The sequence below is a fragment of the Protopterus annectens genome, chromosome 4.part0 (genome assembly GCF_019279795.1).
Source record: "Protopterus annectens isolate FY-2018-M chromosome 4.part0, PAN1.0, whole genome shotgun sequence".
NCBI lineage: Eukaryota > Metazoa > Chordata > Ceratodontiformes > Protopteridae > Protopterus > Protopterus annectens.
In genome coordinates this window covers 296,936,893-296,962,613 of record NC_056733.1, presented here as the reverse complement: position 1 = coordinate 296,962,613, position 25,721 = coordinate 296,936,893, and the positions used below count along the sequence as shown (strand labels likewise).

At 40.2% G+C, this 25,721-nt stretch overlaps 1 protein-coding gene across 2 annotated transcripts in view; it reads left to right on the top strand.

The window, feature by feature from the left end:
• CCDC60 (coiled-coil domain containing 60) overlaps positions 1-25,721 on the top strand; it is a 751,208-nt gene that overhangs the window by 251,838 nt on the left and 473,649 nt on the right. For both annotated transcript variants that reach the window (XM_044068284.1, XM_044068283.1), the window contains exons 2-3: positions 3,641-3,724; positions 24,743-24,819. In XM_044068284.1, the coding sequence (XP_043924219.1) occupies positions 3,641-3,724; positions 24,743-24,819 (161 nt within the window). The remainder of the gene's footprint in view (positions 1-3,640; positions 3,725-24,742; positions 24,820-25,721) is intronic.

The window sequence follows — 25,721 nt, the reverse complement described above, 5'->3', positions numbered from 1 at the left end:
TATATATATATATATATATATATCTAAAAATAATCAATTTTCCTGTTTTTCGGACTTGAAGCTTTAGTCTATACAGTTGCACAACATTCCAATTGGTGTATTAAAAAGTTGGCTAACTCAACTGAGTTATTTCTAAACAGTCCAACCTTTTCTCATATTCCTTTATAGTGAAAAAGTGATTAGGCCTTTTACACATCCTCCTGCTGTTTTGGGGGCAGCAATCACTTTCCAGTGAGTCTTGCTGAGTTGCTAGACAAAACACTGAAGATAATTTCCTATTGACTGAGTTAGACTCCAGTGACTGGTGAATGAAGTAGTCTGAATGAAAAGTGAGCTCTTGTAAATGGGCTCTTGTGGTGCAAGCACAGGGATTTTTTTTAATTAAGTTTGTTTTTTAATTAAAATTGTAATCTGGTGTAATTTCAAGTGTTGGGGAAGATAGTTGTCTTCATCAGACAACTGATATGTGTGTGTGTGTGTGTGTGTGTGTGTGTGTGTGTGTGTGTGTGTGTGTGTGTGTGTGTATCCTTGCTCATACACATGCACAAGTGGATGAGCTGTACTGTATGTACCTGGCAGCAGTGAACTGAAATACATTATATGGTAGCCATTATTTATTTATTTATTCATTCATTCATTCATTCATTCTTTTGATGACATTGGATATCAGAGGTTTGTGTGTGTGTGTGTGTGTGTGTGTGTGTGTGTGTGCGTGCGTGCGTGCGTGTGTGTGTGTGTGTGTGTGTGTGTGTTGGTGTGTGCGCGCGCATGCGCGTGAGAGAGAGAGAGTGTATGTGGAGTCATTATAATTCATTTTAGTTGATCAGAATCATGCATTTGAGATGTACGCAGTCAATAAAGTGGCTATAAGTGGTGGGTACAGAGGTAGTCTGCAGATGATGAAAATAACTGACCTCTTCTGTGGTTAGATCACAGTTAAACAGTTAATGTTCCGGTTTGTGTGTGGTTCACTGAAACAAGTTTATTTACTTACTAGCATTTGTTTACCAAAGCCCAAATGTACAGTAACATGCCCCTTTACAGTGGAGGTCCAAGTAGAAAAGCTCAACAGTTAACAAATCTTACAGTATGTCATTCAGTACAGTACAATATAATATAATACAATACAAGACAATATAAAACAGCAAATGTTAACTACCGCATACAAGATATAACAATTTATATACCAGAGCTAGATCTGGCTTGGGCACATATCTGTTATGTAGTCCTTACACTTGCTGTTTTGTGGTGCTGCCATTCTTCTTCAGTTCAACCTATTTCTTCCTCTTACGCAGTTAGAGCCCTGAGTAATTCCGTTAACTGTTGTGATTTCTCCCCAGTCAGCTTCCAGGTCTTCAGGTAAGTTTCTGGTGACCTTAGGGCCTTCTCTGACCACTGCTTGCAGCTGATTTTGGCAACTAGTGGTTTGTGCTGTGGGACAACTGTTTCTCTTGGGATGACTTTGCAATCACTGGTTCTTCCTCAATACCCTTTCCTTACTAGCAGGAAATCTGCCTGAATTGCATGTTGACCACCCTTGCATCTGGTCTTGTGACTGTCTGTATTTCTGAACCATGTGTTGGCTATTATCAAACCATTTTCTAGACAGAAGTCTAGAATGGCCTCACCTTCTTTATTCCTGTTGCCCCACCTATGAAGACCCAGGCAGTCCTCATATCCTGTTCTGTCTGCCCCGATATATGCATTTAGGTTCCGCATTATTGACACCAACTCATTTTATTCTGCTTAATATAGTAGGTCTTGCAACTGCTGTCTGAATGCACTCTTCTCTTCACTATCACAGCCTTGCTGTGGGGCATAGGCTGAGATTATGAATACTGTCCTATCATTAGGCTGAAGTCTGATTGCCAAGAGTCTGTCACTGATTCTGATGGCATCCCTCACTGCCTTCTGAAGCCTTTCTCTCTCCACAATTCCCACACCATTTCTAGCTTATTTTTGGTCCTGAGTAGTACACTCTGGATCCCAAGCCAAGTGGCTTTGCTGCACTGCCCTTCCATCTTGTTTCTTGGATAGATAGGATGTCCAGCCTCCTCTGTACCATCATGTCATCTACTTCTAAGCTCCATCATGTTAGTGAACTTACATTGAGTGTAGCAGTTCTTAGTTCATGTTTGGCAAGTTGATTGGTTTTGTGTCCAACATTTGCTCAACAGAGCTAGCCCAAGTAACCAAAGCTGGGCAACTGGACACCGGATGGCCATAGCGTATTGAGCCAGGGCTGCTGGACTTTATGGCAGGTACACACTGGCAAACAGGGGCACATACACCCCTCCCGCAATTACCATGGATCCCTGGTGTAGATCAGAGTAGGCCGTGTCCTCAACCCATTGATAACTGGTAAATACCTATTTCCATTAGGTGACATTAGTCAACATAACCGAATAACTTAGAACCATATTTTACACCATTGAGAGGCTAGCCCAACCATGGTGTGCAGTCTGTGAACCATGTTCTCCTATCTTGAGGATACAACACACCACAGTAGATGCCCAAAGTGGTTGGTCTGTGCAATTCTTTTCCCTATAAGGCACCATGCAGAGTCTGTTCTGCTACCCACAACTTCATTCATTGGTGAGTTTGAGATGTAAACACTCAGCATGTTTTTTGGAGGTGGAAGGAACCCAAGAGAGATACAGGTGAGAACATGCCAGCTATAAACATGCATTGGCAGGAGGTCAGGATCAAAGCTTGTACCTTGTGCATGCAAGGGGAAGACCTTCTATTCATAGAAATACCTAAAATCTTGGGAGAAGGCATGACCCACATCAGGTCTGAGGATAAGAGCTTTGAAAAAGGGCCATCTGTATCAATTTTTTTTAAGTATGGCAATACCATAATGTTTCTTTATTGCAGCACCATGTCTAATTTCTTACTAGCTTTATCAGATTGAGATTATCTGCATTTCCTCAAGCCTTCTATGGTCCTTTTATCTCTATTCTTTTAGCTAGTCCTTTGAAGTATCTGATGCATATATCATTATGGATATATTATACTATTACACATAAAATATGAATACTTGAAATTAAGAAGCACAAAAATCTTTGATCGTTTTTACTAGAAGAAACTATGCAGAAAATATGGTCATTTTATAAAACTAATGAAATCAAATATTACTATTGCTTTCCACCGGGAGATGTCTGAAATGTTGCCTTCTTGTGAATTCAAGGTTTACACAAATTACATATTTATAAAATCAGAACCAAAGAGTATAATTACTTTAGTCAAAGTGATGCACAGAAAGTTCAGAAACTGAGTTTTAATTGAAAATTTAATTAAAAAAAAGTTTATATGCAAAAGTTGAAAAAAAGCAACAGGGCATATAGAAACTACATCACTGTTCGAGACAACAGGAGAGGTTATACAAAATAAGATTCTTCAAAAGCAGTTTAACATAAATAACATGGAGTACTGGTCAGTATTTTAAACACTTGAATTATTTTAATGATTTAATGATAGAAACTAAGTAATACTAAGCTAGAACAAGCATTTGTTGGTCATTGCACAGCCTACCCTTTAAGTGATTTGGTAACTTCATTAAAAAAGTATTTGGAAATGCAGCTGTTAAAGTGTATAATATACAAATGCTAATGCTTACAAATGTCAATTTGTATTACAGGCAGCAAGTGATGAGAGGTACAGCCCTCCAGAGGAAGCAGACAACGATGTCAAAATACCTGGCTTGTTACAAGACAGCCATAAAGTAAGTAGGGTTAAAGGGATGAGGGAAAATATGACGACTTATATAGGTAGCCATTGTAGCAAATTTGTTTTTTGTTCTATTATTGTAGTTTTTATTTCCTGTCTGTTGACTGACAGCAAAATCCTGGTTCCAGTTATTTAAAGACCAAGGAGTCCTGGTGTGATACGCTCCTGCCAGTCGTAACTCTTGTGGGAGTAATTAGTCCCTTTTCCTTGCCATTATGTGACACATAATAACATCAGTGGGGTTTCTGCAAATATCCTGCTACCATCATCCATGTTTCCTATTTCCAATGCACAGTCCTAGTTAAAAAAAATAAAGAATAAAAAGACTGGTCTGCACCAGATAAATGTTATTCAGGAAGGATGCACACCCTTTCCTGAACGAAGAATTGCTATTGCTGCTAAATGTACCCCTTTCCCGGACAGTCCTGAATGCCTGCCTCTCCAGACTGCAGACTGTTTTGCACATAGTGGGTTTCACCTCTCTCCCCAGGAATGCGAATACCGAACAGGAAATTTTCCATCACCATAGTTTTTATACCTCTTCAGACTCTCCAAAAAAAAAAAATAATAATAACAATAAAATAAAAAATGCACAAGATAAAAATAAGATGTTAAAGTAACTTTTCTAAATGCCAGAAGGTAAAAGGAGTAAAGTATTCCTGTTTTTGAAGGGTATTGATACCTTTGTTATGAGAGAAACCTGGTTATTGTTAACATTACTGGTATTAAGTATCACATTATAGTATTCTAAGGTATACCATCTATGTTCCCTGCAGATCAAGAGGATTTTGTGGTGAAACTCCAAAACAATGTAAACACCATACTTAAACTGAGTAAAGTAGTCAATGGTAGGTAAATATGTCCAAATATGAATTGATTCTGTTACTTAAAACAACTTGGAACCAACAGTATGAAGTCCAACTAGGAATGTAACTATTTTAGAATTTGTTGAGGTGTGTAGGATCTTTCTGCTCCCCACCCATGGTAATACCCTCTGTAATTAACCAGGAGTGAAGTCAGGCTCAGTAATATATAATTATTCTGTGCAGATTTACCAAAGGAAATTATGATGCTATAGATCACATATTTATACAGGATGAGATACTATTTCCAATGTCCAGTGTCCAATATAAATCTGCCCATGGTATTAATAAGGCATTGTATGATATTATCAACTTTTACACTCATCAACACATACTAGCAAGACACAGATGTAATAAGTAAAACTGTTGGCATCCCTTACTCTGTTAGATATGGCACAGTATGATTTTGGATCTTACATTTTTGACTCTTGTTGCATTTATTGAAATGTTAATAGAAGAACCTAATGAAAGACTGACTCCTTGACCTTTCTAAGGCACTTGACAATATTCCACATGACGGAATAAAAGACAAATTTAAAGCTTTAAATGACAGTCCATGCATAGCTCAGTGGGAAAAACACTGGTTAAGTAACATGATACAATACCTCTAGAGTGAGGAGTTTACCTGCCTATCCTCATGGTAGTTACAGGTGGTGTCCTGCAGTACTCTGTATTGGAGGCAGTTCTTTTATGGAATATTCTCACATTAAAATGTGGAAAATGGACTGTAGAGAACCAAATATGCTTATGACTGCAAAATGGTTAACATAATTGCATCACTAAGTAATGTCAAAGTTCTCCAGTATGGCTTACAAAACATTTATATGTAATTTGCTTCAGCATTTAGTGTTGCCGCCTCACAGCAAGAGGATGTCATTCAAGGATGCATCTGCAGTCATAACATATGGGTTGTCCTGCCTCAGGCAGCCCTTTGGTCGGCCGGATTCCAAAGTCTGGGTCTGGCCTCGGCTGATGTCGCACTTTCCCCGATGTCAGAGCTTCTGGGGTATAAAGGCATCAGCCGACGCCATTTTCCTCAGTCTTTCTTGCCGCGCGGTGCCCGAAGCAGAAGCTGTTCGAAAGTGCCGGTCGGTCAGATCCAGAGATTTCAGCTACCGAAGACTTCGAAAAAAGCTAAGTACCCCGTTGGGGACTCTTTCTTGCCTCAGCCGATGTCAGACAAAGTAAATAATTGTTTAACTTGTGGGAAACAAATACCTCATAAGGATTTCCATTCTTACTGCCTTCCTTGCTTAGGCCCAGACCACGATGTATCAGCTTGTTTAGCCTGTGCCTCCTTTAACCGACGGACTCTTAGACATCGGTCGGAGTTTGCAGAAGAATTTTTCGGTACCGCTTTTGCATATAAAATGCCGTCGGAGACTCCGACTACGCATATGGCCAAAAAACGCAGGGAAAAGGACCGACACTCGTGGCCCGCGGTTTCAGCTGAAACCACGGTTAGGCCTACCGCGAGTGTCTCGGTTTTGACTGAAACCGAGTCCTCGGTTCTTACTACGACCGAAACCATACCTCCGACAACCGAGGCCAGAGAGGCCCCGGCTGAGTCGGCTTCAGAAATCCCTACCGAAGCTAGCACTCAAGAATTGTCCGACACCATTCCTTTGGACATTTCTACACCTGCACGTGGGGCAGCTAGGCCCCCAGCTTCTATGTCTATTAAGGCCTTCTCCAGGGCTAAAGCTGCCAAACTTTCAAAAGCTTTACCTGCCAAATCTACTTCACAGAGGCCTTCCTCGAGTTCTCAGATTCTTAGTCTTGCTGAGGACCTTATATCCTTAATTAGGGGTTCCCAACCTCACCCAGACAGGGCCTCCCAACCTCCACCTGACAAAAGGCCTAGGACTGAACCCTCTGAACCTCTCTCCTCTGATTACTCCACGGATGGATCTGATTTGTCAGACCATCAGGAAGGGCCATATTCGCCTTTTGAGGATTCAGATGCAGAAGACTCTATTTCTTCGGCCTCCCCTCCTGAAGAATTTTCCTTTGGGGAGACTTTGCACTCAATGAGGGAACACTTTCAATGGCAGGGTCAGGATTTTTCTGATTCTAGAAAAAGATTAAGGACATTTTTACATTTGCCCCAGCATAGGCTCTTAGCCATACCACCAGTGCTAACTGTAATTGATGATGTGTATAATGATGTCAGTTCTGCACCTGATTCTCTTCCCCCGGCCCCTGCCAAACCTGACAGATATTACAGGGTCCCGGATTCTCACTTCCACCTGTATAAAGCCCATGCTGCAGACCCAGAAACTATTTCTCAGGGCCCAAAACGTGTTGCAGCTGCCACTGCCAAAAATCCCCTACCCTCTGATAGAGAGTCTAGAGCATTAGAGAGATGGGGTAAAAAGGTTTATACATCTGCTACTCTTTCTGCCAGGGCTTTAAACTGTCAATTCCATATGATATAGTACCAAGAATATTTGTTAGATCAGCTGAATAAAAAGCTTTCTTCTCCTGAACCTTTAGACCGTAAATCCCTTCAGGATTTGGTACACAATCCTCAGCAGGTCAGTAATCATTTCTTAAAATGTGGCTATGATGCACTGGAGGCTTCATTTAGATTAGCTATGACTGGGGCAGTAATTCATAGGCATGCCTGGCTAAAAGAGCAATCCTTGCCAGACCATGTCAAGGCTAAACTCCTAGATGCTCCAATGGAAAAACAAAGTTTATTTGGCTCCCCTGCACAGGAGATTCTAAAGAAAGTGGACGAAAAAGCAAAATCTGTGCAAACAGTAAAGGAATTTCTGCAGGTCCAACCTCCGAGGTTCAGCAGAAACTGGCCTTCAAAGAATTGGTCCTTTCCAGACACCTCCAGAGCACAGAGGGGCAGGAATAGACGCCCTAGAGGCAGAGGTCAATCAAAGGGTGCTTACAGGGGCCGTCAGTGGCAGCCTGCCAACCAGAGGAGTAGTGCCACAGCTGCAACTACAACCACTACCACAGGACAGACACAATGACTTGACTCTGATTCCGCCTACCAGGGAACAACTGGAAGCTCCCTTGGGGGGAAAGCTGGCTTTATTCTCAAAAAACTGGCATTGCATTACAAAGGACACATGGACATTGCAAACAATAGACAAAGGATACAGGTTTCACTTCCACACTTTACCAAAAAGGAGCGGAATGCCAAACCTTCCACCAAACCAGAAGCCAGAGGCTTTAAGACAAAGCAACAATTTACTTCAGATGAAAGCGATAGAAAGGGTACCATCTATGGAACAAGGCCAAGGATTTTACTCCAGACTATTCCTTGTACCAAGAAAAGAAAACCAATGGAGGCCTATTCTCGACTTGTCCGCTCTGAACACATATCTCATTGCGCCAAAATTCAAAATGCTGACCCTACAGCAACTTCTTCCCATGTTGGGCAAGGAGTCTTGGCTGGTGACTCTAGATCTCAAGGAGGCATACCTGCACGTCCCTATCTGACCAGATTGCAGAAGACACCTCAGATTTCTTGCAGGATCAGAGCATTATCAATTCTCAGCATTACCCTTTGGCTTATCTACTGCGCCCAGAGTATTCACGAAATGCCTGGCATCAGTAATTGCACATTGCAGACTTCAGGGAATTCAAATCTACCCATACCTGGACGACTGCCTAATACAAGCGGACAACAAGACAAAATTGATAAAGGATTTGGCCTATGTCATACACCTGCTACAGGCCTTGGGATACACAGTCAACATCCAAAAGTCAAGACTAGTGCCATCCCAAAGGATAACCTTTTTGGGTGCGGATCTGGACACAATAACTCAGATGGCTTTTCTCACAGAAGAAAAACAAAAACAACTTCCAGATTACTTCATGAATTTGACAAGACAAGCTCAGCTTACTGCAAGGAAAGTCCTGCAGGCCCTGGGTTACATGGCATCCTGCATAATCTTGATCCCGCATGCCAGGCTGCATATGAGGAAATTACAATGGTACCTAAGGAATGTATGGTCTCAACACAGGCACAATCTAGAAACCATGATACCAATCATTCCATGCCTTCAAAAGGAATTCATGTGGTGGGCTCAGGCCTGCCAGTACAACAGAGGGTTGAATTTCAACAAACCAAAACCAAGGCAGACCATCACCACGGACGCCTCAGACCTAGGATGGGGAGCACACATGGAGGACAAATGTATCCAAGGCCTATGGTCTCAAGGCCAGCTAAACTTGCACATAAACCAAAAGGAGATGCTGGCAGTGAAGCATGCAATCGAGGCATTCAAACCATTCCTCCAGCAAGGACATCTGCTGATAAGGACAGACAACACCACGGTCATGTGGTACATAAACAAACAGGGAGGCACGCATTCCTACCCTCTATGCCGGATGGCAATGGATCTGTGGAACCTAGGCCTGAATCTCAATATCCAGCTGCAGGCCAAATTCGTACCAGGAAAAGAGAATTCACTAGCAGACAGCTTAAGCAGAACTACCATGGATGCTCACGAATGGATGCTGCATCCAGACATCTTCAAACTCATAACAAAGAAATGGGGAATGCCAGAGATAGATCTGTTCACCTCCCCACTCAACCACCAACTGAAGAAATTCTGCTCAAGGACATACCACCCACAAGCCTGGAGGATGGACTCTCTCTCTTTCAGCTGGAATGTCCTAACAGTGTATGCATTTCCACCTCTCCCACTGATGTACAAGGTTCTACTGAAGATCAGGGAGGAACAGCCAAAGGTGATACTAATAGCTCCGGACTGGCCAAGACAGCACTGGTATCCGCTACTGAGAAGCATGTCTCAGGCGCACTCATGGCCTCTACCCCTATGGCCTCTTCTTCTAACGCAGAACAACTTCAAGACCCTGCATCCAAACTTGAAAACACTGCAACTAACTGCCTGGAAAATTGCTTAAAACCAAACCAAACTGTCTTATCTCAGAGGGTCAAGGACATTATCCTGGAAGCTCGCAGACCCTCCACAAGGAAGACATACTCAGCTAAATGGAAGAGATTCCTCATTTGGAGCACAACAAAGGGCACAGATGTCACAGTGGCAAACCTAGCACACATCCTAGAATACTTAGCAGAATTGTTCCACAATGGCCTGTCCTACTCTTCCGTTAAGATTCATGCTTCAGCAATTTCAGCAGAATACAATATGGATCCTCCTATCTTCTCTCACCCTCTTCTCAGACAATTTTTGAGAGGGATCAAAAATGTTAAACCTCCAAGGAGACCCCCTCTGCCTGCATGGGATCTCAATTTTGTGCTGGAAAAATTGACACTGCCTCCTTTTGAACCAGCAGCATCAGCGGATTTACAGTTTTTATCTTGGAAAACTGCTTTCCTTCTGGCAATCACTTCAGCAAGAAGAGTATCCAAGTTACAGGCATTAATGGCAGTGCAGCCTTTCCTTATTTTTCACCAGGATAGAGTGTCTCTGAGAACCAATCCTACTTTCATGCCAAAGGTGGTATCCAGGGTATCCTTGAACCAAGCTATTCATTTGCCTACGTTCTTCCCTAACCCACAGAACAAAGGAGAAAAACTTTTGCACACCTTGGATGTACACAGACAACTATGCTACTATCTGGACAGAACTAAAACCAGCAGAAAAACTGACTAACTTTTTGTAGCATATGCAACTGGGGTGCAAGGAAAAGCAATTTCCAAACAGACAATTTCAAAATGGATAGGAAATTGCATTCGTTTTTGCTACTCTTTTCATGGAAAGACAGCTCCTGAAAATATCAGGCCTCATTCCACAAGGGCCACATCCACCACTACAGCTTTCCTACGAGGGGTGGCTACCAAGGACATTTTAGAAGCTGCTACTTGGAGCTCCGTGCATACATTTGCCAAGCATTACAATCTACCTTTATACTCCAGATCCAGGGGCAGGCTTTGCAAATGCAGTTTTACAGGGGATCTTAACTACACCATCCTCATCTTAGTACCTCCTCCCCCAGTTTGGCTATGGTATTCTACCCATATGTTATGACTGCAGATGCATCCTTGAAGGACATAGTACAGTTTTGTACCTACCATAAATGTAGATGTCCGATAGGTATGCATCTGCAGTCAGGATTACCCACCCTCCTTCCCCTCTGTGGTATTCCTAGGGTGCTTACCCCTCTTTCAGCTAGCTGGGGGAATCTATTATGGTGTATTTGTTTGTTTGTATATATGTATATATATATATATATATATATATATATATATATATATATATATATATATATATATATATTTTGCTACTGTTTGGAACATTCAACATTTATCCAAATTTAGCCTTCCTAGAGGGCACCTGGCATCTGGGGCAAGAAACACTGAGGAAAATGGTGTCGGCTGATGCCTTTATACCCCAGAAGCTCTGACGTCGGGGAAAGTGCGACATCAGCCGAGGCCAGACCCAGACTTTGGAATCCGGCTGACCGAAGGGCTGCCTGAGGCAGGACAACCCATATGTTATGACTGCAGATGCATACCTATCGGACATCTACATTTATGGTAGGTACAAAACTGTACTTTCTCTGGTTCGATCCTCAGCAGTGGTGCCTTCTGTGCAGAGTCTGCATGTCCTTCCTGTGGTCGGGTGGGTTTCCTCCAGGCGCTCCGGTTTCCTCCCACATCCCAAAGACATGCTATAGGTGGATTGGACACTCTAAATTGGCCCTAGGCATGAGTGCGTGTGTGTGTGTGTGTGTGTGTGTGTGTGTGTGTGTGTGTGTGTGTGTGTGTGTGTGTGTGTGTGTGTGTGTGTGTGTGTGTGTGTGTGTGTGTGTGTGTGTGTGTGTGTGTGTGCCTTTTGTGGAAGGTTGGGTGCCGAGCTGGCAACTCAACACCATAAAACTCTACTGCCAGTAAAGAGTGGACAGATGATCTGCTGTGGTGACCTCTAACCAGGAACAGCCAAAAGAAGAAGTAGGTTAACAACCCCAGGGAGTCTTTTTAAGCTTAGCCATCCTTCCCAAATGTGACAATCAAATATTGTACCTTATGTCTGTAAGGTAAACACCTTAATCATTATGCCATCCCCCCCCCCCCCAATTTTGAACAGCAGTAATGACATCACATTTGATGTCCGAAAATGTAACATTATAAGGTACGGCTAAATGGCATGCATTATGATTACAAAATGATACTGTTTTTAAAGATCTGAGACAATGACAGGCAACAGTTTAAACTTTGGCCAGAGTGTAGTCTGCAAGCCATTTAATTATTACAGGTATGTCTAGTCACTCCCTTTCATACCCCTTTAACATGGGTTATTACTGAATAAAGTGTTATATTTATAGCCTTTGTACAAGCCACCTGAAATTACCTGAAAAGGTATCACAAGTCTTTACTTGAAGGATATAGGCATAAGAACCTACTCAAAAGGCTTCAAATATGTTATTATATTCTATTTTATGGAGGTTACTTGGTAGTGACCTATGTCAGGTCTATAAGGCAATCTTTGATCTGATGCTGTTTAAAAGTCTGCACGTGAAAATACTTCTGGAGGAGGGGAACTAACTCAATTGGAAGTACATAAGAGGTTACAGAAGTCAGGTTCTCTAGGCTATAAGTTTGATAACTGAGCTTATAAACTTATGAGTCAAACCTAAAACACAAATAATATAATACTGTACAATGCATGAAGAGTATATCCTGTTTTCTGTTTTTGCAAGAGGAATGCAGTGCAGCAGTATTAAAGGACAGTAAGGTATACCTTTCATTATCAGCTTACCTGCTTAATCAAGCTCAGAGTCATGGAGAGCTGGAGTCTACTGTGGCATTTACTGGTTGTAAAAGCAAAGAAACTAATACTTGATGGGATACCACACCACTGCAGTGCGCACATGCACACACACAGACACAGACACACACACACACGCACACACACACACACACACACACACACACACACACACACACACACACACACACACACACACACACGCACACACACACACACACACACACACACACACACACACACACACACACACATGTGCCCACACTCATAGATGTACCTACACACAAACAAAAACGCAGATCATGTACCTGTGGGCAATTTGGAGGATAACAAGAGACATGTTACTGGGACATGGGAAAAATGAAGCACCAGGCAAAACCCATGTGGACACAGAAGATGTGCAAACTCTACACAGAAGTTACCCCTTTTGAAAACTGAACTGTGGAACCAAACACCAAGAGGCATCATTGCTGCCCACCATGCCATCCAGGAATCAGCAATAATAGGTATAACATGGTCTACTATTACTATGTTATGTCCATTTGAATGTAGTTAGTTCTTTAACAAGAGTTAAGGCAGCTGGATCAGATTATTTTTGGGAGGATATTTTACAGCTTAGGGTAATAAAAATGGAGTTCCTTGTTTCAAATATTGACTGAGAATGGGTATACTTAATTATGTGATATAAAGAGTTACAAAAAAAACAGGAAGCTTTCACTACACAAAGCAGAGAGAGAATGGGCTGAAACGCTCTTAAATACTAAAAAAAAAACAAAAAACCCACACCAAAAATAGTTTCAAGCAGCTTTAAGGACATAGGTACAAGAATTCTCTGTAAACCTTGTTAAATCCTTTAATGTTAAAATAATGTTTGTTGAGGTTTGTCATGTCCGCCTTGTGCTGATGAAGTCTTGCTCAACAAACATTGTTTTTAACATTAAAGGATTTAACAAGGTTTACAGGGGAATTTTGTATCTACATCCTTTAAACTGCTTGAAACACTTTATTTTTGTTTTTTTAAGCTTTCAAACCATCGAAGGGATAGTATTAGAAGCAAAATAAGATTTAAGCACTAATCCATGAGGAAGGTATATGTTACACTGCTCCAGTTAGGTCATAATACCAAATGTAAAATGACAAAATAGTCACCCCTAGCTGGTACGCATAAGCACTTACCATATCCTGAAGCAAGTATTTCTATTAACTGGTAATCAACCTGCTGCTCAAACCTACAGTAAATACAGTAGGCTTTACAAAAAATAATTAAATGCTTGCTTCTTTCAAAAACAGTCCTTTAACTGTCAAGTCTCCTCATAAAATACTTTTCAGTCTCCGAGATGAAACTATATTCTCAGTCACTTGGATTTGTCGAAGAGGGAGAGTGAGGTGGAAAATCATATTTTTATGAACTATATCTGCCTTAGATCCATATTATGTAATGACCTTATTTATTGTTTAACAAAAGAAAAGCAAAGCAAAAATCGTATGTTTAAGCAACCCCTGTGGCTTAGAGTGATAAAACCCTGACTTTGCCCTAGTTATCTGATTTTTACTGACAGCTCAGAGACTAGTACAGCTGGCATGTGAGATGGGTGTGGGAACAGAATGGCTTATGTCAGCTCACTCACCTTGGGGGGTGGAGAAGGGTTGTAGTTGGTACTTGTGGTAGGACCATGGTAACCTCTCTTGGCTAAGCACAGTGTAATGCTGCAGCCATGCTTAGCAGACGCAGAAGCATACATGCTTCCTAGAGTGCAATCATTATGTGGAACTCACAGTTCATATTAGGGAGTTTAGGGTATTCCTTGCACAATGGAGCTTCTCTTAGCATTTGACTCTCACTCAAGGGTAACAAATAGGCTAATTTGATCTTGCTGTTTTGGGGTACAGATTGGTTAGCAGGATAACTGGTGAGTTTTGATGGCCAGAATGGTGACCAAGGGGGGAAAAAATCTATTTGCATCTTATTTGCTGATTTCATGTCTGCACCTGAAACAATAATTTCTTTCTATCCATCCCAGTGAGTGCTACAGTGGCACATTACTTACATGTACTTACAAGCCCAAACACCCTAGCCCAAAAGTTCCTGGAATTCATAAACTCAAATGCCATGGAACAACTAGTCACCATCCCCACAAGAGGAGAAAACATACTTGATCTCATCATTACGAACATGGGAGCACAATGTTCAACACCGGAAGTATACCCCTCACTGGTGAGATCAGATCACAAACTAATCTCGCTGGAGGTCCTCATCCCACCCCCACCTGAAATAAAAAAGACCACAGTAAAGAACTTCACGAAAGCCGACTTCACATTTCTAAAGACTAGTGTGGTCTCCTTTAAGGCCCCCGAGCCGACGGAAAACAGTACTCAAGCTGCTGAATCACTTACAAATGCCTTCTACCAGCACCTGCAGGACTGCATGGATAAGGCAATCCCAAGCAAAACAAAGACTCTTTGTACCAAAGGCAAGCGTCCACTCTGGTGGACCCCAGCCATAAACAAACTCTACAACAAAAGGAGGAAGCTACTACAAGATAGAGCAAAATCCTTAAAAGGTAAGACACCCTTGATCACTATAAGTAAAAAACTAAGAGCTCTCATAAAATCATCCAAAGCAAATTTTGAGAGAAAAATAGCTAAAGACTCAAAAGACAATCATAAGGCCTTCTTTAGCTATGTTAGAAACCTGGGAGGAAACTCCCAGATATGCTCAGAACTAGTTCAAAATGATGTGAAGATTACTGATCCTACAGACATTGCCAACATACTGGCTGACAGGTTCAGTGCAAACTTCTCCCCTCCCCAAAAGGAGAGATATCTATACCAAGCGATTGCAGCCCCCAAACATCTCCAACGCCCAAGTGAGAACTGCTCTCTCCAAAGCAAAAACACAGCATCCATGGGACCTGATGGTGTCCCCGGCTGTGTGCTCCACGAACTCAACGAGGAATTAAACCCACAGCTAGGACAGCTGTTTAATCATAGTCTTACCTCTGGATACGCACTCCAGGAGTGGCGCACTGCAACTGTGGTCCCACTTCACAAAGGCGGTGCCTCCACCGACCCTGGAAATTACCGCCCATTAGCTTGACAAGCCTTATCTGCAAAGCCATGGAGAGGATCATAATGGACCTCATAAATAAAGACATAGGAATTTGCAGACTTTGGATCCATCCCAGTTTGGCTTTGTCAAAGGCAGATCATGCCTTCTAAACTTGGTTGACTTTTTCAAACAGTCACCAAAGCCATTGATGAGGGAAAGGCAGTCCATACAGCCTACCTCGATCTGGCGAAGGCCTTTGATACAATACCCCACTCGGGTATCATTGAAAAACTCATCAGCTTAAATGTTAACCCATACATCACAAGATGGGTTGCAAACTGGCTGAGTGACAGAACCCACAGGGTCAGAGTTGCTGGCGCCATGTCAGACTCAAAGCCTGTCACAAGTGGTGTACCACAGGGCTCAGTCCTGGGCCCACTCTTGTTTGGCATCTACTTTTCCAAGTACAAGCAAACACAGGAGGGTTATGGCTGACAAAGTTTGCAGATGACTGCAAACTGGGCCATAGTAGAAAACACATCTGACACAGATATCCTTCAGAAGGGTCTCACAGAAACGGATAACTGGTGCCAGAGCCATGGCCTAAAGTTAAATGTCAAAAATGCATAGTCATACCCTTCGAAAAACAAGGTTACCCCTAGCTACCAAATAGGTGGCAATCCACTGAGTACAGAAGAAGTTATCAGGGACCTGGGGACCCAGGTTGATAGTAGTCTATCATTCGACACCCATGTAGCTAAAGTAGTTAGGAAGACCTTCTACATTGCCCACCTTATCATGAAGGGATTCTCATCTAGATCAAGGGAGGTCATAGTCTCCCTATACTCATCACTCATCAGACCAATGATTGAGTACAATGCCCCATTCGAATGTATCTGACCCGACACTTGCAGCAGCTGGAGAGGCCACAAAAGTTCCTCACCAAAAGGATAAAGGGTCTCAAACATCTGTCCTATGCTGCCCAACTGAAAGAACTCCAGCTCTATTCAGTCGCTACCGCTTGCTCAGAGGTGACCTTTGCCTAACATACAAGGCCATGTCAAACCCAGATTTGATGAATATGCTTCACCTCAAAAATCTAGATCCGTCAGAGCCACAAGGGCGGGAGACTTAAACCTCGACACGGCTATTAATAGGACGTGCTGGAGGGATAGATTCATCACCCAAAGACTCCCTATGCTGTGGAATAAAATCCCGGTATATGTGAGGCAGAGCACCTCGCTGGCCTTGTTCAAGAGAAATCTTGACCAATGGATGGGAGATCGCAGATATACCCCAGGGATTACCTCAGTGTCACTGCTCAGCAGAGGCACAGCAAAATAATGGGTATAGTTCCCCATACTAAAGGGGTGGCGTAAGCCACAAAACTATGGGCTAGGCTTGTAAATGCCCTCGGGCAGATAGCCTAGTATGAACCTATGAACCTATGAACCTATGTCATGGAGGTGCAGTGCATAACTCTACTGACTCCCATTTCTATAACCTTTAGTTTATTCATGGTTTCCAGATGCTCTTTAGATGCAGTATTGCATGGAGAATAGGTTACTTGGCCAAGTGCTATCTGGCTAAAATTACGCATCAGCTGAAGATCTTGATAAAAGCAAAACTGCTGTTTTTTTTCACCTTTTCCCCTGCAATGGAGTGACATTGGACTGGGGTGCCCTGTAAAAAATGTTATCCATTTTTCTTGTGGACATATTTATCTGCTGACATGCAGTTTTGACTCCATTATACTCCTCCAATCAACCTAGCACAGTGTGCATGATGTATATAACAACCTAGTGTGCATGTTCTGTGTTGGGATGCGTTTTGCGTTTTCCCTTGGCACTGTGGTTTCCTTCCACCTCTACAAACACATGTCACTTAGGCTGATTTGCTGTTTTAAATTATCCCTTGGGTGTTTTGCTATGAGCTTTTATCTTCAAGTATTCTCTTTACAGCAGCCTGTCTCTCAGTGAGAGTAAACTAATTAACAAACATGAAATACATAATGTAAGTAAAGTAATGTTGCAGAAACGCAAACCATAAATAATAATCAACTTGTTTTGATAATATGGGAATTGTGTGCTTACATACAAATTCAATGGATGGTAATACAGATTTATTATTTTTGTTACTTGGTTGATTGGCACATGTTATGAGTAATGCTAATTATTTTTTTTCAATGGAAATGCTGGCAATAAGTCCAGAAGATGCACGGATTTTTACAGGCACTGCAAAAGTTAAACTTAGTGCTTGTTAGCCAGGTAATCCAGTGTAGTCCATAAATCTACATGTTTATATTGAGTAACTATGGTGTCAAAAGTTGCAGAAACCTTCTCAGTATGTAAGCAGAAACAGAGATGCTGTAATGATCTGAGAAAAAATGATATTGAAGGTAAAGTGCTTGTTCAATGCAGAACTATTTGGATTACTAGGTATTGGATTCTCTCAATAAATATACTATCTGCATGGCTGGAAGGGCCTAATTATTCATGGACTATGATTCTAAAGTAAAGGATTGCATAGCAAACACCTGGTAGTGCAAACAGGACACATATCTGCCCTAGGACAATAGGATTTACAGTCTTAGTGTCAGAACTAAAGCATTAATGTCAACCTTTTGTCATTGCTGGGGCTTATACATCTTATTATTTGTGATGCCTGTCAAGGACAAATAATGGTAATCTTGTATGGTTGCAAGTCAACCATGTAAGGATAAATTTCCTAACTAGCAGAGTGTATGCAAGTGAAAGTATTCGTTATTTATAAACTCTTCCTCATGAAGTATTAACTCCTAATATAATTCAGTTTACATGTACTGAATTTATGATTTTACACAGCCTGTCTTTTTGAAAAACAGAGAGCATGGTATTAATAAGATCCTTAATGGAGAGATGGGAACACAGACGCAAACAAACAGAGACGTGTGCATGTACACACACACACACACACACACACACACACACACACACACACACACACACACACACACACACACACACACACACACACACACACATGCATGCACGCAAGCTCACCCACCCAAAAAAAAAATACTACAGCTATAAATGCTAACACTTCTGGACTGCATAAGAACATTAACATAAATTAGATGCAGTTACATCAAGAAGGCAAGCTTCTATGGCAGTGGTTATAGTGGGTAGTACTATGAATCATTCACTTCCACAAAGTCGATGATCCAAAATATTTCCCAAAACACAAAAGAGTGAAAAATTTAACTTTAAGAGTGAAAAATTTAACTTTGTGTTTTTTGCAGGGGGCAACTGCCCCTGCAGCCCCAATGTGGGATGCAGTGCTCCACCCCCAACCTTATATATACCAACTCCATGATTACACTAGTGAGAAGAAAGAAAGAATTTCCCAATAGAAGGGCACCATTGCCAGCACACAGTTAGAAATCACATCGGCAATGACTTCCTGTGGGAAAAAGTGACTGGCGTTCTGTCTGCAATATTTTTTTCAGCATACAAATGAACTCAAATAATTTCACCTTGAGCAACTGTAGGGGAGTCATTTTAAGGTGATGCTTGTAGTGCTGGGAAAAAAATCAACAGCATGTGAGTATAGTTTATTACTTGGCATTTATTATTTCTTTTTATTTGTTTTAGTTTACTGGGTAAATGTGTTGTTCCATTGACCCTTTTCAGCCACAAAGGCAGTATTTCACAAATCACTGAAGAAAAGACAAGACGCAAGTAGGTCATTATAAAGCTACAGTTGTAGTTCAGTACTGTAAAGCTACACATGTAGGCCAATATTACGTGTGTAAAATTTGTTTTTGAACACTAAAAGCAGTGATCATTCAGTAAGACCCAACAATCATGTACTCTGCAGATAAAACTATTCACAGGTCTCTGTTTATACTCTTCATTATCTAACAAAAAATGCAAGTAGATCACCTGTAGTGGAGTGGTATTCTTGTTGGGCTCTCCAAACCCGTACAAGGAGCTTCTCCCTGTTGGGGCTAACAAAAAGCAGCTCATGGCCATCAAGTTTCTCTGTTGATTGGTTGCTTTAGAATAGATGGGTGTGTACTGCTGGGTCTACTTCAAATCAGGGAAAGCTGACATTGTCAAAACTTATTTGATCAAGATGAGTTTGCCGAATATGCACATAATTGAAGTCTGACAACGTCAAATCCCAGAACATTGAAATGAGGTTAGTGCCATGTAGTTAGTCACAGCACTATTAACATACCTGTAAGTATGCCCTTTTCTTCATGGTAGTGCAATCTTGGAGTTGGTATATTAATTTCCAGGGGGTGTTGGAGTGCAGGGGGCAAGCACCCCTGCACAAATGGTGTTATTCAGTTATTGTGCTGTTTTAATTATTTCTTTAAGAACATGTAGGAGTTATGGGAAGATGAGGTAGTGGATGTGTGTGCAGTGTAGGGTGAGTTCTTTATTAATGTATGTGATCAGAAAGTTTTACTTGGTTTGTTGTACCATTTTTATTTGGCAGCTTGGTTAGATATATCTGGAGATTGTGTACAATGTTCTGGGATTCAGTTATGTGCACGTTCGGCAAACTCGTCTCGATGAATTGGTTTCGACAATGTCAGCTTTCACTGATTTGAAGTAGACCCATACTGCTATATATGTGATGGATTGAAGAACAGTTTTATAATTCATTATTGTGGTTGTATACTGAAATTGTTTTGCTTATATTTCATGGCGCTTTTGTTTTTATTTTTATATACATGAGGTTTTACTTATATGTGATTTCATTATGACACACATAACATTAAGAACTGGCACACCTTTAGTCAGTGATGTATACCGCTATGTATTTGATGATTTGGTCAGTCCTCTTTCTTTTGTTTATATATTCAAATCCCATTAGCTATGACGACCCTATTGGTCTTGTTTGAAAGGTTCCTATATGTAAAAGTGTGTGTGTTTTACTTGAATGGTGAATGGATATTTTTTAATTTAAATCGTATCACATGATATATGTTTTATTACATCTGATGAAGGGTTTATTTTAATCCTAAAAGCGCTTATCTGTTTCTTTCAATTTTACTTGCTCTATTGAAAGTTCAGGTTTATGTTTTTGACTATGGTAGCCAGACTAGTTTGCTTTTGCATTATTTTATATTTTAAAAAGCAAAGAAAAGTGAGCTGTTAAGGTTCTGTGATCCTTAGTGGTACCACCAGTTGTACATGACTGTAATGCAAATGACCTGCAAGCTATATTTCTAACTTCAACTTAAATACTAAGGTATTTGTGACCATTATTAGTAAAGTAAAAGAGTAACAAACAAATAATAAACATTCACGGAGATTCTTCTGTAGGTTTAAATCATCTTATTTATTTCCTTATGAGTGCTTTTGTTATATAAATCTGATGGTCTGTTTATGACAAAAGAAGTCATAAAGAAATAAACCAGATGATTTAAAGGTATACATTCATTTGTTCATACGGAGGTTGTACGATTCGTCAAAGTGCAAAAGTACAACCTCCAGATCTCCGAAATTACGAAAAAAAAAAAAGGTGCGACTTTCAAATGAGCGAATGCACATTGGCATTCGCTCATTTGAAGTCAGCATTTTGGGTCCAGATCGCACTATAGCGGGGATCGGGAAATTAATCCTTTCCATCTCTGTAGGGTGATCTCGGAGTTTGTATATTAAAGTAGGGGGCACAGCCCCTTACATGGGGGGTGCAGGGGGGGCTTACCCCCTGCATAATGCTGCATGTAACATTTTTGATTTCAAAAATGGTTGAATCTCATTATCGAGATTACCATTTCCAAAATCTTGGTATGTTCGGAGTGTTGTGATTCAACATTTAACCGTACGACTGCTGAAATGTGTTTCGGACAAATTAATGTATACTGATTTAAACCTACAGAAGGATCTCTGTGAATGTTTATTATTTGTTTGTTATTTTTTTACTTTACTAATAGTGGTCAAGAATACCTTAATATTTAAGCTGAAGCTAGAAGTATAACTTACAGGTCAGTTGGATTACAGTCATGTACTCCAGGTGGTACCACCAAGGATCATAGAACCTTAAAGTCTCACCTTTCTCTGCTCATTATCTAACACTAGGTAAAAAGACCTATAATACAGAAGGATATCAAACTGAAGTCTAGGCAAGTAATTATACTTATATGTTATGAGACACAAGGCACTATCTACATTTCTGCCCTGTAGCAGACAGTACTGTTTTAAGAAAACAACTGTTTATATGGGTCTATATTGGTTTGCCAAAATTTTATTTTGACGAACACCAATTCATCTACCTCTATTCAGTGAAAATCACTTCAGTGATTCACTGAATTTACCAAGGGCAAAGACATAGTTGGCCAACTGCAGAACCCTGCTGTAGTGCGATCTCGGAGTTGGTATATATAGTTAGGGGGGTGTATAGGGTGAATCCCCCTACTTGAGTGGGTTTGATTCACTTAGATGTTGGTCCATTGTGCTGCAGGCAAGTATTTCCTTGCCTTGTTAAATTCAGCTAATCGCTGCAGCGATTTTCACTGAATAGGGGTCAATGAATAAGTGTTTGCCGAAATAATATAGACCCATTTACTTAAATATATAATACATTGGTTGTACACATTATTTGCACAGGTTGCCTCCTGCTATGGCCAGTGCAGCCATAACAAGCAAAGTAATATTTGCATAAATGTACAATATCATTAGGTAAAATAATAGTGACTAAACATTGTTTCAGAAGTTAATATATGTATATGGTTGCAATATTGAATGTGCAAAAGACTGAGTATTCTTTTTCCTTGTTTTGTCTGCTTAAGAGACTGAAGTCTCTTAATCCTAACTGCTGTGTATGCAAGATCGCAGTACAACAGGGACTGGGGAATTTACCCTCTCCCCACTGTTGTGTGATTTCTGAGTTGGTATATATAATTAATAGGGGGTTGGGGAGTGAAGAGGGCTTGCCCACCAGCATAAAACAGTATTTCATTTTGTTGTTGTTTTATTATTAGGTAATCATATGTGTGTGTGTGTGTGTGTGTGTGTGTGTGTGTGTGTGTGTGTGTGTGTGTGTGTGTGTGTGTGTGTGTGTGTGTGTGTGTGTGTGTGTGTGTGTGTGTGTGTAATTATGTATGTGTGTACGTAATGCACAAATATATATATATATATATGTATATGTATATATATACATATATATATATATATATATATATATATATAAAATGTATGTGTGTGTGTGTGTTGATATGTATAGGTATAAATATATATTTAAAGAAACACATACAGTTTGTTTTGGTGGTAGTGGCATTATGTACTTATGCTTAGTTTGTATATTTTAAGATATGATCAATAGCAGTGTGGGAAAGACAGCCCAGTGTGCCAGCTGTTATCAATGAAACATTTACAGGTGTATGTGTCCTTAAGGTAGGTGACCAATTTGTTTTCTCATGAACAGCGGGTGTAGGGTTTCTTTATGTAAATTAGTAGGAAGATGATTCCAGTTAGCCTGGAATGTTTTGATAAAACATTTCTGTCTTACAAATAGGATGAATTGTGGTCTTTCTACAATGAAAGATTTATGTTGTCAGAGCAAAAGTTATAGGGTGAAACTTTTATACTAGGTGCTTTTTAAGTGTAGGTCTGAAATTGCTGTGCAGCATTCTGAAGGTGAAGGTGGACAGGAGAAGAAGATAGCCATGCAGTAGGACAGGAATCCAGTTTGTACTGAGTTAAGTATTGGTGCTTGGTTCTGGGGTAAGACTGATCTCTGGCATGTTTTTAAGGCGATTATAGGCAGGCCTTTTTCCAAAATGGTTATTGGAAGGAAGGAAGGGTGTTAAATACATAGATAAAAGACAAAGATTGCACTTATCTGTGTTTTTCTGTAGGTAGAATATGAAATCATTACATAAATGGCTTTATGTTGGTGTTTATATATATATAGATATATCTAAAGAGATGGGTTCCTGTCCAACACTTGAACTAACAAAAGTTTGAGCACTTGAAATGCCAGCAAAATAGTTTGAAAATTGATGTCTTGAGCTTTGCCGATATTTGCTTGTATGAGATAACAGTACACTGGAGAGTGGGAATTTATACTTTCCACACTGTATTGTGATCTTGAAGATGGTATACCTAAGTAGCAATGGATGATGGGAAGCAGGGGGATTGCCCTGCAAAAAAGTTTTTCTTTCACATCTTTTATATTCTGTCTTTTTTCAGTGTCTAAATGCTTGAACCATTAAGAGTTTGAAAACTTGACAGAGACATGTATATTTGAAAGGAATAGATAGATTCATAGGTTAGTATTAGGTTAATTGCCCTAAGCCATTTTAATCCTAGCTAATTACCTCATGTGAGGATCAAATGCTGTACCTTAAGTGTGTAAGGTAAACACCTTAACCATTATGACAACCTCCCAACTGAGGCCTTATCACTTTTCCAGTGTTTTGTTTCAGCTACTTGCATAAAGTTATTGATGTCATCCATAAAATGATTTTGCTATTCCTATTGCTTAATTGTGCTGAAATTGTTTCTCCTCCCAAATAATATATTGCTAGACTGGGTACTCATTTGTCATCCACAACTCATACACATGATGGCTTTGTATAGTTAAGCCTAATTTGAGAAAAGCAATGCAATAAGGCACCTCCAGTGGCTGTTGAGCTATTTTATCAGTTTAACAGTTCTGGTCTAGAAATTGAGCAGTACATCAACTGTTTAGATCATTGACGTGGCACTGCTGAGTTAACATACAGTCATAGAGTCCTAGCCTGGCTATGTGAGACTAATGCATGAAGCCAGTTTGTTCTGAGTAAGGTACAGTACTGACAGGCTGCCCATGAAGCTGTGAGAGCAACATTAAGCCTCCAGCTCATTGACCTGCAGTTTAGCAAGAAGATTAAGGCTATGAGCTCCTAATGAGTTTCACCCTGTAGTCCTGGTTTTAATTCCCCTGTTTCTATTTGCTTTGTGTGTGTAACTTTGAGACACTTATTTAACCAGCCAGTGCTTCTGGCTTGCTCCTTAAAAGAGACAAATGTACCTTGTGAGTTTCCCTGTTTAACAAATAAAATAAAAATATTGGTGTAGTACCGTCTCAGCAAATGACACTTCTAGGTCATAAGATCTGTAGTCCTGAATCAAATGCCATCTGGGAAAGTACAAAAATATTGTAGTAATGTGCGTTAAATAATGCAGTGTGTATTAGAGATAAAAACAGTTCCTTGTAATACTTGCTAAAATGAATTAGAGACATCCACAGTATAAACTTCTCACTGCAATATATATTTGTTTTATTACTGTATATATATATATATATATATATATATATATATATATATATATATATATATATATATGCATTTGTGCCATGCAACAGCATCTGAAAATAATCTTTTTATATTCTAGACACATTTCAGACAAGTGACTTTGAATCACAGACCGAAGGAGCTAGAAAGTCTTAATAAAAACCTTTTTCATACCAGGTAAGATTCATAGACCTCTTATTGGACAATAACTTATAAGTCTTCTTCCTGCAACAGAAAATATCATGACCCAAGTTCTTGTCATACTAATGTCATGTATTTTGGGGGTTCTTATTTGAGTAAATGGGTGCAGACTGGAACTGGAACGTTAAGTTTTCACTTCAGGTGCAGAGAACGTAATAACTTTCTTCCGTAGATCTGAAAAGAATCACTGACCTTGTGTGGTATGAACTAAAATCTGCAACATTGAACTTTTTCATGATTTTAAGGGACATAGAAGGAGATGACTTTCCATTACTGTGAAAACACAAATGGCACAAATTATTTTAAAAGACAGAACATTAATCATGTAGCATGATAAAATTTTGCACTAACTAGATTTCTCACACATTAGTACAACTGAATAAAAAAAAGATTTGGGGAAGCTTGTGGTGACAGCCTAAAAATAAGTCAATATGTATATCTCACCCTGCAAAGAAAAATATTCACGGTAACTGGATATATTAACAAAAATCAAGGCCAGCCCACTTTAGAATATCTCAGTATTTGAACTGCGAAATACTTAATACATCTGTGTCAAAATGGAATTACATAGCTTTTGCTACTCTGATTCTTGTAGCAGTGCCACATATATTTTTGTTACCTCTGTCAGTTAATCTTTGACCATCATTTTACAACAGTAATGACTCTCCTGGTTTAGGTAAGTGCTTCACTCTAGTGTGTTGCTGAATGAAGTCAGCCACCAGTACTATCTTCAGTTTTTTCTCATCATTTCAAAACTTCTAGTCACACAGTTGCATTTTCTTTAATAAACAGTTCATTGGTCTCTTTTTCTCAGATGTTTGATTGGTAACCATTGCAAAAACATATAAAACCACCACTGTGAGCTGTCTCTGTTGCCA